At 44.2% G+C, this 13,154-nt stretch overlaps 1 protein-coding gene across 4 annotated transcripts in view; it reads left to right on the forward strand.

Annotated features, from left to right (window-relative positions):
- LOC123061210 (protein LNK2) overlaps window positions 1-10,671 on the forward strand; it is a 35,264-nt gene extending 24,593 nt beyond the window's left edge. For all 4 annotated transcript variants that reach the window (XM_044484190.1, XM_044484191.1, XM_044484192.1 and 1 more), the window contains 4 exons: window positions 5,034-5,741; window positions 5,864-6,021; window positions 10,083-10,225; window positions 10,322-10,671. In XM_044484190.1, coding sequence (XP_044340125.1) covers window positions 5,034-5,741; window positions 5,864-6,021; window positions 10,083-10,225; window positions 10,322-10,407 — 1,095 coding nt within the window. In that variant the 3' untranslated portion in view covers window positions 10,408-10,671. The remainder of the gene's footprint in view (window positions 1-5,033; window positions 5,742-5,863; window positions 6,022-10,082; window positions 10,226-10,321) is intronic.
- Window positions 10,672-13,154: the final 2,483 nt, after the last annotated feature.

Below are 13,154 nucleotides of genomic sequence, written 5' to 3' on the forward strand. Positions count from 1 at the left end.
GAGAGGTTTGTGAGGATGAGAAAGACAACTAAGGCTCCATATCCTCATACCGAAGGCTCATCTAGGAACCAACCTAATAGAGTGGAAGAAAAGACCACTCCACCAAAGACAAAACAGCCCATCCCGAAGCAAATTAGAGGCAAGGGTACGGCAAATGAAGGCCCAAAGTGCTATAAATGTGGTAAAGAGGGACACATATCCAACGGTTGCCCACTAAGGAAATTTGTTAATTGCCCACTAAGGAAATTTGTTAACACGATTATCCATGATGGTGAAAGCGATGAGGAAGAATACGAATCTGAAGATGTAGACGGACAAGAGGTTTGTCAAGAAGAAGGTGAAGAGGTGGTATGTGTGATCCAGCGTGTCCTATGTTCCACACCACAACTCGATGACACACAACGGAAGAAAATATTTGAGAGCAAATGCACGATGAATGGCAAGGTATGCAAACTAGTGATTGATAGTTGCAGCTGCGAGAATCTTATCTCCTAGAAGTTGGTGGACCATTTAAAGCTTGAAACCCATGATCATCCAAATCCCTACACTATTGGATGGATCAAGAAAGGAGTGAATATGAGGATCACCAAACAATGCAACCTGCCACTTTCTTTGGGTAAGCATTATCGCTCAAATGTGTTGTGTGATGTGGTTGACATGGATGCCAGCCATGTTCTTCTTGGGAGGCCTTGGCAATTTGATGTGGATATACACACAAGGGCAAGGAAAATTCTTACTCTTTCATTTGGAACAAGAGAAAGATCATTATCCTACCAAACAAAACCGAAGGTAATACCTCTAAGGAGGAGGGGAAAACTATGTTAACTATCTCCCATACCTCTCATGAGTTTATGGAAGACTTGAAGGAGGCAGATTTGTGTGCTGCACTTGTTGTAAAGGGAGAAGAGCACCTGACTGTTGAAATTCCAGCAAAGGTACGTGGTTTATTGGTAGAATTTCAGAACATACTTGGGGAGCCACATGGTTTGCCACCGATGAGAGGAATTCAACATAGAATTGACTTAATTCCGGGAGCAAGTCTTCCTAGTCTTCCACACTATCGAATGAGCCCAAAGGAGCATGATATATTGAAGGAGAAAGTGGAGGAATTGTTGCAAAAGGGGCACATTCGAGAAAGTATTAGCCCATGTGCTGTACCAGCCCTGCTCGCGCCTAAGAAAGATGGATCTTGGCGCATGTGTACGGACAGTAGAGCCGTTAACAAGATCACTGTAAGGTATAGATTCCTTATTCCCCGTCTGGATGATATGTTGGATCAGCTTAGTGGAGTAAGAGTGTTCACAAAACTAGATTTGAGAAGTGGATATCATCAAATCCGTATAAGACCCGGGGATGAATGGAAAACCGCCTTCAAGACAAAGGAAGGGTTGTTTGAATGGCTAGTCATGCCATTTGGACTCTCAAATGCACCAAGTACCTTTATGCACTTAAGGAATCAAGTCCTTAGACCCTTCTTATCCCACTTTGTTGTGGTCTATTTCGATGACATCTTGATCTATAGCAGGGATGAGGATGAACACTTTAATCACATTCGGAAGGTGCTAGAAGTACTAAGGGAAAATGAGCTCTACGTCAACTTGAAGAAATGTGTTTTCCTGCAAACACAACTTCTTTTCCTAGGATTCGTCATAACATGTGATGGCATTCGTGTTGATGATTCTAAGGTTGAAGCAATCCGAGAATGGCCAACTCCTAAGACCATTTCTGAGGTAAGAAGCTTTCATGGCCTTGCAACTTTCTATAGGCGATTTGTGAAGAATTTCAGCACTATCATGGCACCAATTACCGAGTGTTTGAAGAAAGGAAAGTTCCAATGGACAGAAGCAGCTGAAGCTAGTTTCAATGAGATTAAACAAAAGCTATCACAAGCTCCTGTCTTGGTACTACCTGATTTCAACAAGACTTTTGAGTTGGAGTGTGATGCAAGTGGAGTAGGCATTGGAGCTGTCCTATCTCAAGAAAGGAAGCACATTGCTTTTTTTAGTGAGAAGTTAAGTGAAGCTAGACAGAAATGGAGTACCTATCAGCAAGAATTATACGCCGTTTTCAGAGCGTTGAAAACTTGGGAAGTCTATTTGCTGCCTAAAGAGTTCATTGTTTATAGCGACCATCAATCCTTGAAGCATTTTAGAAATCAAAAGCATGTTGACCGCATGCTAGCAAGATGGGCAGCATATCTGGAGAGGTTTAACTATCTCATCATGCATAAATCTGGAATAACTAACAGAGTGGCCGATGCTTTGAGTCGTCGTGCATGCCTCTTGACTTCTTTTGAAGCTGAACTTCCGGGCATGGATCAAATAAAGGAGTTTTATGAGGGTGACGAAGACTTTGGCCATGTTTGGGTAAAGCACGCAAGGGGCCAACCATTAGGTGATGACTATTTGATGCAAGATGGATATCTCTTCAAAAATGATCGTTTGTGCATTCCAAGAAGTTCTCTACGTGACAAGCTGGTTAGAGAGCTCCATTCAAGTGATCTTAGTGGCCATGTTGGACAGGACAAGATTGTTGCTAGCCTGGAAGCTCGCTACTTTTGGCCACAACTAAAGAGAGATGCTGGAAAGTTTGTTCAGCGATGCCCTATATGTCAAACCTACAAAGGCCAAGTCCAAAACACAGGGTTATACATGCCTTTGCCTGTTCCTGTCGCTCCATGGGAGGACATCTCTATGGACTTCGTCTTGGGCTTGCCAAGAACAAGACGAGGGAGTGATGTTGTGTTTGTGGTCGTGGACATATTCTCTAAGATGGCTCATTTCATTCCATGCGGCAAGACAACGGATGCTCATCATGTGGCAAACCTATTCTTTCGAGAAGTGGTCAGACTTCATGGAGTTCCAAGATGGACAAACGGAAGTGGTGAACAAGTTTTTGGGTAAACTGATCCGTTGCATTTGTGGAGAAAGAAAGGGGCAATGGGATTTGGCTTTATCTCTTGCAGAGTTCTCCTACAATAACTCCAAGCATAGATCCACAGGAAGGAGCCCTTTTTCCATTGTCTACACTAAAGTTCCAACACATGTGGTGGACCTGGTGAAGCTGCCATCAAGGGGAAACTCAAAATCAGCATTGTCCTTTGCTGATAATTACACCGAGTTATTTGAAGAGATTCGCGGCGCTTTGGAAGCACAAAATCAGAAATATAAACAACTTGCTGATTGCAAAAAGAGGCCAAAATCATTCCAAGTCGGTGATAAAGTGATAGTCTACCTCCGAAAAGAGAGGCTGCCTTTAGGTGTTAAAGGGAAACTTAGGCAGCGAAGGTATGGGCCCTTCTCTATCGTGAGGAAGATAAATGATAATGCTTATGTGATAGATCTTCCAAGTGACATGGGTATCTCCAACACTTTCAATGTTGCGGACTTGACTCTCTACCATCCAGAAGAAGCGCTCTATGAAGATAACTCGAGGGCGAGTTCCAAACAACCAGGGGAGAATGATGAGGAACACTAGATGAGAAGAAAGAAAACACATGCCAGATCTGTTTGGCTACTTCTAGATGCTTCCACTCTAGTGTAGTATTTCTTTTCTTTTCTTTTCTATCCTACCTACTGTTTTCTAGAGTCTTCTAGTTGTGAGTAGCTATGAGTAGAATGGTGAAACTTACATAATGTTTTCTAGAGTATTCCAGCTATAATTAGAAGTATGTGAAGGCTTCCCAAAGCCTTATAAATAGAGGTCCTCACCTCCACTTTGTACCCAGACTATGTACCCCTACCTATAATAGAACTTGTTGTTCTTATCTAAGATCTTGGAGTAGATCTTGTGCCCTAGGAGTTCTGGATTGAACTCTTGCTGCCCTATCAGCCTACATTCGCCTCTAGAGCGATATCTAGCACAACACTTGTGTTGTACACATTGTAGCAGCAAGGTGGAGTTGCTCCTTCACAACCTTTGTGCTGCTTCACCGAAGCCCATGCCGCTTACGAATTTTAGAAGGAAAAAGAAAAACGAAACATTTTTTTCTATCGTACGTTTATTTACCACTTACGGGTGGCGTTGGTGGGTAATTCTTGACAACTTTGAGGGTAATTTCGATGACGGTGAGCGGGCAGAAGCAATAGCCGCTTTATTATTAGCCGCTTTATTATTAAATAGGGAAAGATATAATTACCTGGTTAATGCTGACATTGATATTAGGCATGCTTTTAATTAGTGGAGGGTGTTAAACATGTTTAATGCTAAAAATGTTTAACGCAAAACACAAGAGCAGCGTAGACCGTTGGATAGATGCGGTTGAACAGGTGAGATTTGTCGGTTCTCCGCAACTCGCTCTTTTTATATTGGTATAGATATTGAAGGTGGTAGCTAGCCATGTGATGCATATGCTCATCTTTATGAATGAATTCATCACCATCTTTCATGATGATCTGGAATATTGTTTTCTTCACATGGTTGCTATCCTTTGTAAACATATAAATTAACACATAGTATAAGAGTGTCAATTGTCCAGTATAGTGATTTTTAAACACGTATTCACTTCATAGTTATCATTTACTTTTCACTTGCAATTTAGAGATCTTTTGAACTGGCCTGAATGGAGCTGATGGTCATATCCTGATAAATTTGGCTATACCAATCTGATATCTGTTATCCAGCCTAAGGCTCCAATAGTTGATGTTCACCAGAAAAGTAACAACAACAACAACAAAGCCTTTAGTCCCAAACAAGTTGGGGTAGGCTAGAGGTGAAACTCATAAGATCTCGCGACCAACTCATGGCTCTGGCACATGGATAGCAAGTTTCCACACACCTCTGAACAAAAGATGCTACTTGTAATGTATGCTGTTTTTCTATACATGTATTCAGTTGATCCTCTCTGGATTCATCCTGTATGACATTTCCCCCCCTCCTATTGGGAACTGTCTTCACTACTATAATTGCCGTTTTGATAGCCTAGAATTTATATGTAGTTTAAAATTGGTCAAAACAATAGGTACTTGGTTACATCTTGTTTCAGTGAGTGACCTGGCTTGTTACAACCCAGTATAAATGTGACACTTTTGTAGGGAGATGTAGAGAAGAGACCAATGAAATCACAAAGAAAACCAGATGAAGGAAGCAAAAGTAAAACATCCAACAATACAAGTGGTTTCTCCCAGAAGCAAGGACACCAGCAACCAGACAGTTTGCATTCATTGTCCGAACCTCCTGTCCAGCATTTTCAGACTCGTCAATATGCACTGCTCCACGATAGCAAGAATATGGAGCTATTTCAAGATGCTATTCAGCTTGTATTCCCTGGCTATGGATATCCTGCATATCCGTGTCCTACCATTCCGGCGGTGTCAAATATTCAGGCTGAAGGCCATCAGACAAACCCAAAGGCTGCATGTTACCAAACTTCAGTAGATCCTCTGAAGCAATCAAGTTCCACAGAAAAGCCACAAGATATGCCATCAAGGGCACTGATGATGACACCCCAGGAAAAGATTGAAAAGCTTAGGCTCCGGCAACAACAACATGCCCTGAGAGCTATTCAACAACAGCAGCAGCAATTTCGTCAAGAGGGTTCGGGCAGGGACACTTTGGTACCTCGAGCATACTCCCGAAGGAAGAAGAACTCAGATTCATTAGGGAGTTCAGGTATCATAGACGAAAATGCACCAGAGCAGACTTCAGCTTGTCGTAAAGAGATTCATAAGAATTCTGGAATTCCTGATGATCCCTTTATAGAGGAAAAAATATATTATGAGCTTAAAGATGCCCTTGGGAAGGTCATTTCTTTATTCTTTCTGTAAAACGTTATTGATGTTCATGTGTTGAGTGAAACACTTTTCAGTTGCAGGATTTGGTCTTATGAAAATGAAATTGACTAAATATTTTATTCCTTGTGCAGCTGGATGCCAGAACTCGACTCTGCATTCGAGACAGTCTGCTTCGATTGGCTCATAGTTCCTCACAGAGACAAATTGCTGGTGACAGAACTAGCAGTAACAAGACTAAAAGAGATGAAGATGAAGTTTCAGAAAATGACGCATCCAACAGGAGAAAAAGGTATATTGCTTAATGCCAAAGTGGGTTAGTACTCCCTCCATTCCAGGAAAAGAGTGTATATAACCCCACAACTATCACATTTTGGACAGATAACCCCCTCACGTCCAAAACCGGGATCTTAATTGCCTCAACTATCCAAAACCAGGCAAATCACCCCCTTCAAACTGTTTTGGCAGGTGGTTTTGCCCACATGGCACGCTGACCAGATTTTTTTGTTTGACTTACACTGCCATCTCATCTCATGACTCACATGTCAGTGTAATCAATTGTTTCTTTAGAAAACCTGTTTTTCTTTCCTCAAGACACATCAATGGAGCTGCACATGTCCGCATCTCCGGCGACTCTGTCGTGTGCTCCCCTGACGAGGCCGTGGCGCATGCCGGTGAGGAAAACTAGCAGCAGGGTACTCGATCGTCCATCTCCTCAAGAGTCAAGACACGCGTTTAGCAGATACGGCCCCTAGTCCCTGACTCCAGGGAGCTTGCCATCCCGCCGCTACACAATCCGAGTAGGCCAGCGTGGGTGTCCACCTGATACTGCCGTCGGCGTATTCCTATTACGTGCACCTCCACACAGCGCTATGGCGGAAGTGTTGTGCTGCCGCCTTCCCCATAGTCAGCATGCATGGTGGCCCCGATGTCCGTGGGAATGCCGAGGGCCGAGGTGCATGACCGCTTGCTGCGCGCGTCGGGATGACAAGTGTCGGCGACTTTGGGCGCCGCTAAATCCTACTCCCTCTGTGAACTAATATAAGAGTGTTTAGATTACTATATTAGTGATCTAAATGCTCTTATATTAGTTTACAGAGGGAGTATCAAGCAGGCCGCAAGTGTCGGGATGACAATACCCACACAATTGTCATGAAGTTTTCTGCAAAGAAGAAGCGGCAGGGTCCCCAACGCGCTGCTTGTCCGGAGATGCTAAATCCTATCAAGCAGGCCGCAAGTGTCGGGATGACAATACCCACACAATTGTCATGAAGTTTTCTGCAAAGAAGAAGCGGCAGGGTCCCCAACGCGCTGCTCGTCCGGAGATGTTGTGGCGATGGCGACGCGCTGCAACACCACCTCTGCGTCGCCCTGCGCAGGTACTGTGGGGGCGTTCGAGCGGGCACCTCTGAAGACTCTTGTGCCGTGGAGCAGTGACTATCCTACTCCCTCGGCCATGGCATTCAGGAACTCCACCTCCGAACGAGCACATGCCATGATGACATGATCTGCACGTCTCTCGTCCTGCTCCTTCTCACGTCCATCTCATGTCCCTGGAGACGCAGGCCATGAGCAACATCATCACTTTTTTCTCTGGCTCCATACAACGGCCGAACTGATGCACGTGGCCTGTGACCGGACAACGGACATCATGGGGAAACGAGCTCCTAATGTTGTTCTGCAACACGAAACCTCCCATGGGATGGACGCAGGTGGAGCCCGAAAACAATGGCTCGTGCGGGATGGAGTGACGCGTCCTGCTGTGGATAGTTTCCGCTGCTGTCACAACGGTCGGCAGCCTCAATCGCGCCTCCGTGCCTGGACATGGCGCCCCCTCCTTCGATTCACTACGCCTCCGGCAAGCTCTCGACGCGCTCCCAGCTCAGCGCATGGCCTCACCCAGTGCAGCAGACCTTTTCCATGTCTCCTCGCTGCCACGTTTGCAGAACCACCATCAAAAACCACTTACCAGGGCATGAGGGGATGATTTGCCTGGTTTTGGATAGTTGAGGGGATTAAAATCCCGGTTTTGGAAGTGAGGGGGTGAATAAGGTGCACACACATTTCAAGAATCAAGTTTGACCATCAGTTTAACCAACAAAATGTGGGTTATGTGCGCCAACATTTTTATTTTCATTAGTATAATTTTGAAGTCACATAACTTACAGTGTTGGTCTAGTTGATGGTCAAAGTTAAATCTTGAAATGTGTGCTGGTATGTAGGGGCTATTGGTGACTCCACTGTGATTCTAGATCTAACATCTAGCTCAAGCAGACTTGCCCTGACAGATTGTATAGCTAGGCATGTATATATGCCCTGATAGATTGTATAGCTAGGCAGACTTGCTGTACTGTGTTTATAAAATTGGGGTCCCATTTATTATTTTATGTAGTTCATACACAATATGTGTTATTCTGCTGAAGAAAAAGGGGAAAGAAAATAAAATAAAAGAAGGGCAAAGAAGGCTCGAAACATGCCATGATAGTTGTTGCTTCAATTAAGTTCAACTTCAACTATAATGATTTTAGTTTTGTTTGAAATACCAAATTTGACCAACATATCAGAATTGCTTAGCTTGAAAAAATGCAAAGAAAAGAAGACTTGTATATCAATGCCCAAAAATATCAAAATTGTTGGGGTTTGTGTAAAAAAAGAAATTAAACTAGTTAAATAGGAAATCTTATCATGTTTCTTGAAGTAACATATATTTTGTAAAAGATATACATTTCATTGGTTCTTACTTAGCTCTAGGAAATCCTTGGTTACAAGTGTTCCTTTGGCATGGACATTTTGATGATAGGGACACTTTGGTGTGCTTGAGGCAACAGGCAAATATTCCCCTGAAATTTGGAAGCTCTAGGTTTTTTTTTTCGAGAAAACGCAAAGACTTTGCGTTTCTTTTCATTGAAAAGTGGGGAACAGGTTACACGCCTCCTAGGAGGTGGTTGGCAGTTTATTTTACAATGATCTTAGTGGACATCCCAGGTGCTAGGGGTCACCAATCGGAGGCTTGAAGCCCCGGCCCGAACCCATAAGGCAGCCTCTGCTTTAATTCTCTCTGTTAGCAGGTGCACTGATGGTTGATCCCCTTCGAATACACATCCGTTTCGTTGTTTCCAGATCATCCATCCCGTCAAGAGCGTTGCAGATGCCAGTCCCTTGCGGAGTGGCTTGGGGGTTAGTGCCTTGGCAGCAAGCCACCATTCGGAGATGGAAGCTTTTGCAATGAAAACAACATATAAAACTCTGGACAATTTCGAAATCAGGCCAAGCGTCTTAATACATATGCAAAAAAATTCATTATTGGCCCACCATTGAGTGGAGTGAAATCCAACAAAAAAATCAGTAACTAAAAGAATAAAAAAAGCTTTTATTGAGTCATTTAAATTATAGAAGAATTCCTGAACCCAAGAATTCAAAATGACAAGTTCCTCTTTACCCAGAAAAAAAGACCCGGTCAGGTGGTCTGCACGTCATCCTTAGCCAGGCAAGGGTGTCGTGCCATACCTGCCTCGAGAAGGGGCATGTGACAAGAAGGTGTTGCATCGTCTCTGGTTCCTGGTCACAAAGGACGCAGCAGGGGTGGTGCTGCAGGCCACGGCGTTGTAGTCTTTCGGCAGTCCAGCATCTGTCCAGGTTGGCTAGCCAATGAAAAAACTTCACTTTTGGCGGAGCCCAGGTCTTCCAGATCAGTGTCAAGGCGCTGCAGCTGGTTGATCCCTGGAAAGTGGCAAGGTAGCATGATTGGGCAGTGTACCTCCCGCTCGCGCTCCATCTCCAGACAAGCTGGTCCGGCTCTTCCGAGAGGGTAGTGTGTTGGATCGCATGCCATAGAAGGAGATGTTGGCCAATCTCATGAACGCCCAGGTTGCCATGGATATCACGAGCCCAAGCATGGTCGTGCAGCCCGTCGGCAACGCAACGGATCTTTCGGCGTCGCTTGGGGATGCAGGCGTAAAGGTGGTATTTACTGGTGTAGTTGGAACATGCATCGTTGTTGGCTGATACAAGAAGATTCAGAAAAGGGACTGCCACGTAAATAAATACAACCATGTCCACATGTAAGATGCTCTGGAATTCCTTCATAACCCTAGCAAGTAATTGAAAGGATCTGAACTTCACATGCTCCTAGGTCAAGCCTAAGGTCATGTCGTGTGTGTCTTCTTTTGTGGCATGTAAACAGCAAGCTGCCTTTTGTGCATTTTTTGTACTTCCTCTGTCCCATAATATAAGAGCGTTTTTAACACTACACTGTTGTCAAAAACGCTCTTATATTATGGGACGGAGGGAGTAGTTAATAGTACTTTTTTCTGCGAGTATTCACAATGGCTCATCCTTGTATCTGGATATCAGATCTCTGGTGAAGGAAGCAGAAACAGACACCAATCCAGTTGATCGAATTGTAGCCCATTTGCTGTTTCATAGACCATGTTCGACGGTTGCAACACTTGCAAAGGAAGAAATCGCATCCTCGACTCTGATGTCACTTGAAGCTGGTGAATATGTTATTATCTATATCTCTAGACTACTAGCATGAGATCTACGTGTAGAACAAACAAACATGATGGCTTGAATATTGCAATATTTTGCAGATTCCAAGATGCCTGGGGCCATGCCTGGGCGACCATCAGGAGATCAACAGACTGCGCAGGAAATGGCAATTCAGCCTTCAGTGTAACGGATGTGTATTCAGAGTTTACTCAAATGATAGTAAAATAGGAATTCTGTATTTGCATTTTGATACGCCCATTTCCCCTGGATGGTTGGTTTTTCTCCATAGAGTACGCAGATGGAGACCAACGTGACATCCGAATGGTACCCTACTTCTATAGACAGCGGCCGCAGCGTCCCGCAGGTCTTTGTACTGTATTTTATAGCACGTTTGCCGTTTTCAGGCTTTTTGACCCCTTTGCATCAGATCCAGCAAGAATTGCATGCACTAGACCAATGTGGACTTGTCGAGATGAGAGTGAGACTGGAATCGTGTATAGAGCTCTAAGACAGCTGCTCTGTACTTATTTTTGGGGGTAAAATACGCCCGCGCTAAAGTTCACTTATGTCATTGTATTTTCGAAGGTGCAAGTTACGGTCATTTTGGTCGATGAACTTATTTCGTACTCTCTGTAAACAAATATAAGATGTTTTTCAAATCTGTATGTGAAACAAAAACGTCTTATATATGTGCATAGAGGCAGTGCCAATTTGGCTGTATTAATTGAGGCGGCATGCATCCACTGGATTTGATCACTCACGTACCAATCGGGCTGAATTTTGTTGAAGTTATATTTTTTTTTTCAGTTTTCCTTTTTTACGTAATGAAATTAATGTCCGGGTTGGTAAGTTTTTTTGAAGCCCAAGCTGTAAAACAATCATTCTACGGTATTTTAATACTTTTTATTAATATAAATATTTACGAAGTTTTACAAGACAAAACAAAAAAGAGAAAACAAAGCCATTGGCTCAACCTATTCCAGCCCTAGGAAACTCTAATGAAAAGAGTTGCTAACTAGGCAAGACAATCAAAGATCTAGCTCTTGAACTCTGTCGAGTACTTATTCTTGATCGTGTGAGTTAATAATAGAAGATCAGACTTAAGGAGGTATCTCCAAGAGGCAACACTTGGGTATTCATGATTCAAAATCCAGGAGTTTCTTTGCATCCAAATGTGCCCACACCCATCATGATGATGTCCCTATAGTGCATTTGGTCACTGCTTTGAATCCTGCTATGAGTTTGATATGCTTTTCCACCAACAAGAGCCCACATATCTATTAGAGAGTGACTTACCTTCAAAGTATGTTTCCCGAATTAATTTAATCCAGGGCAAATCTTCAGAATTGAAAATTTTATGAAGGTGCTTCATCAACAAACACTTGTTATGAGTTGCAAGATCCAGAACCCCAAACCTCCTTGCTCTTTAGAAAGACAGACTTTGTCCCAAACAATTAAAGAGTGCCCTTACCTCCCATCCCACATTTTCTCCAAAAACAATGCCTGAGATATGTATTGAGCCAAGAAACCACTCCAACAGGGAGAGAGAGTGAGCTCGTGAAGAAAATTGGGAGACTTGAAAAAATTGATTTTACTAGCACTAGTTTCTCTCCATATGGTAGCATATTTGAGCAACCAGTCAATCTTCTCTCCACTCTTTGCAAAAGGGGCACAAAATCCTAGCTTCAGTTTGGATAGAGATAGTGGTAATCCTGTTGGGAAACGTTGCATGGAAAACAATTTTTTTTTCTACGCACACGCAAGATCTATCCATGGAGATGCATAGCAACGATAGGGAAGAGTGTGTCTAAGTACCCTCGTAGACCATAAGCGAAAGCGTTTGACAAGGCGGTTGATGTAGTCGAACTTCTTCGCGTTCCAACTGATTGAGTACCGAACGTACGATACCTCCGCGTTCAGCACACAGTCACGTCGATGACGTTCTCCGCCTTCTTGATCCAGAAAGACGACGAGGTAGTGGATGAGTTTCAGCAGCACGACGGCATGGGGGTGGTGATGGTGAAGCTATCTCCGCAGGGCTTCACCTAAGCACTACGAAAATATGACCGAGAGTGTAAACGGTGGAGGGGGCGCTGCACACGGCTAAGCAATTGTTCAGGGTGTGCTAGGCGCCCCCTCCCACATATATATAGGTGGGGGGAGGGAGGGAGCAGCCAGGAGGTGCCCCCAATTACGTCGAATCCTACTTGGGGTCTCCTCCCAAGTGGCGCCCCTGCCATGTTTAGGTGCGGGGGAAAGGCAGGGGAGGGAGGCGCCCCCCCCCCTTTCCTTTCTCCCATGAGAAGGGGAAGGCAGGAGGGGCTAGCCCTCCCCCTTTCCTTCCCTAGGGCCGGCCGGCCAGGGAGAGGGGCGCACCAGCCCCCTATGGGCTGGTCTGTCCCTCCATTGGCCCATTAGGCCCATACACCTACCGGGGGTGCCCGGAACCCCTTCCGGTGACCCGATGACTACCCGGTGCATCCCGAAACTTTTCCGGTGTCGTGTCCGAATACCATCGTCCTATATATCAATCTTTACCTCTCGACCATTTAGATACTCTTCGTCGTGTCCGTGATCTCATCCAGGACTCCGAACAACATTCGATCACCAAATCATATAACTCATATAACACTATATCGTCAGCGAACGTTAAGTGTGCGGACCCTACGGGTTCGAGAACTATGTAGACATGATCGAGACACCTCTCCGATCAATAACCAATAGCGAAATCTGGATGCCCATATTGGCTCCTACATATTCTACGAAGATCTTTATCGGTCGAACCTTATGACAACAAACGCAATTCCCTTTGTCCATCGGTATGTTACTTGCCCGAGATTCGATCGTCGATATCTTCATACCTAGTTCAATATCGTTACCGACAAGTCTCTTTACTCATTTCGTAATACATCATCTTGCAACTAACTCATTAGT

This window comes from Triticum aestivum, chromosome 3A (assembly GCF_018294505.1).
Source record: "Triticum aestivum cultivar Chinese Spring chromosome 3A, IWGSC CS RefSeq v2.1, whole genome shotgun sequence".
NCBI classification, from domain to species: Eukaryota; Viridiplantae; Streptophyta; class Magnoliopsida; order Poales; family Poaceae; genus Triticum; species Triticum aestivum.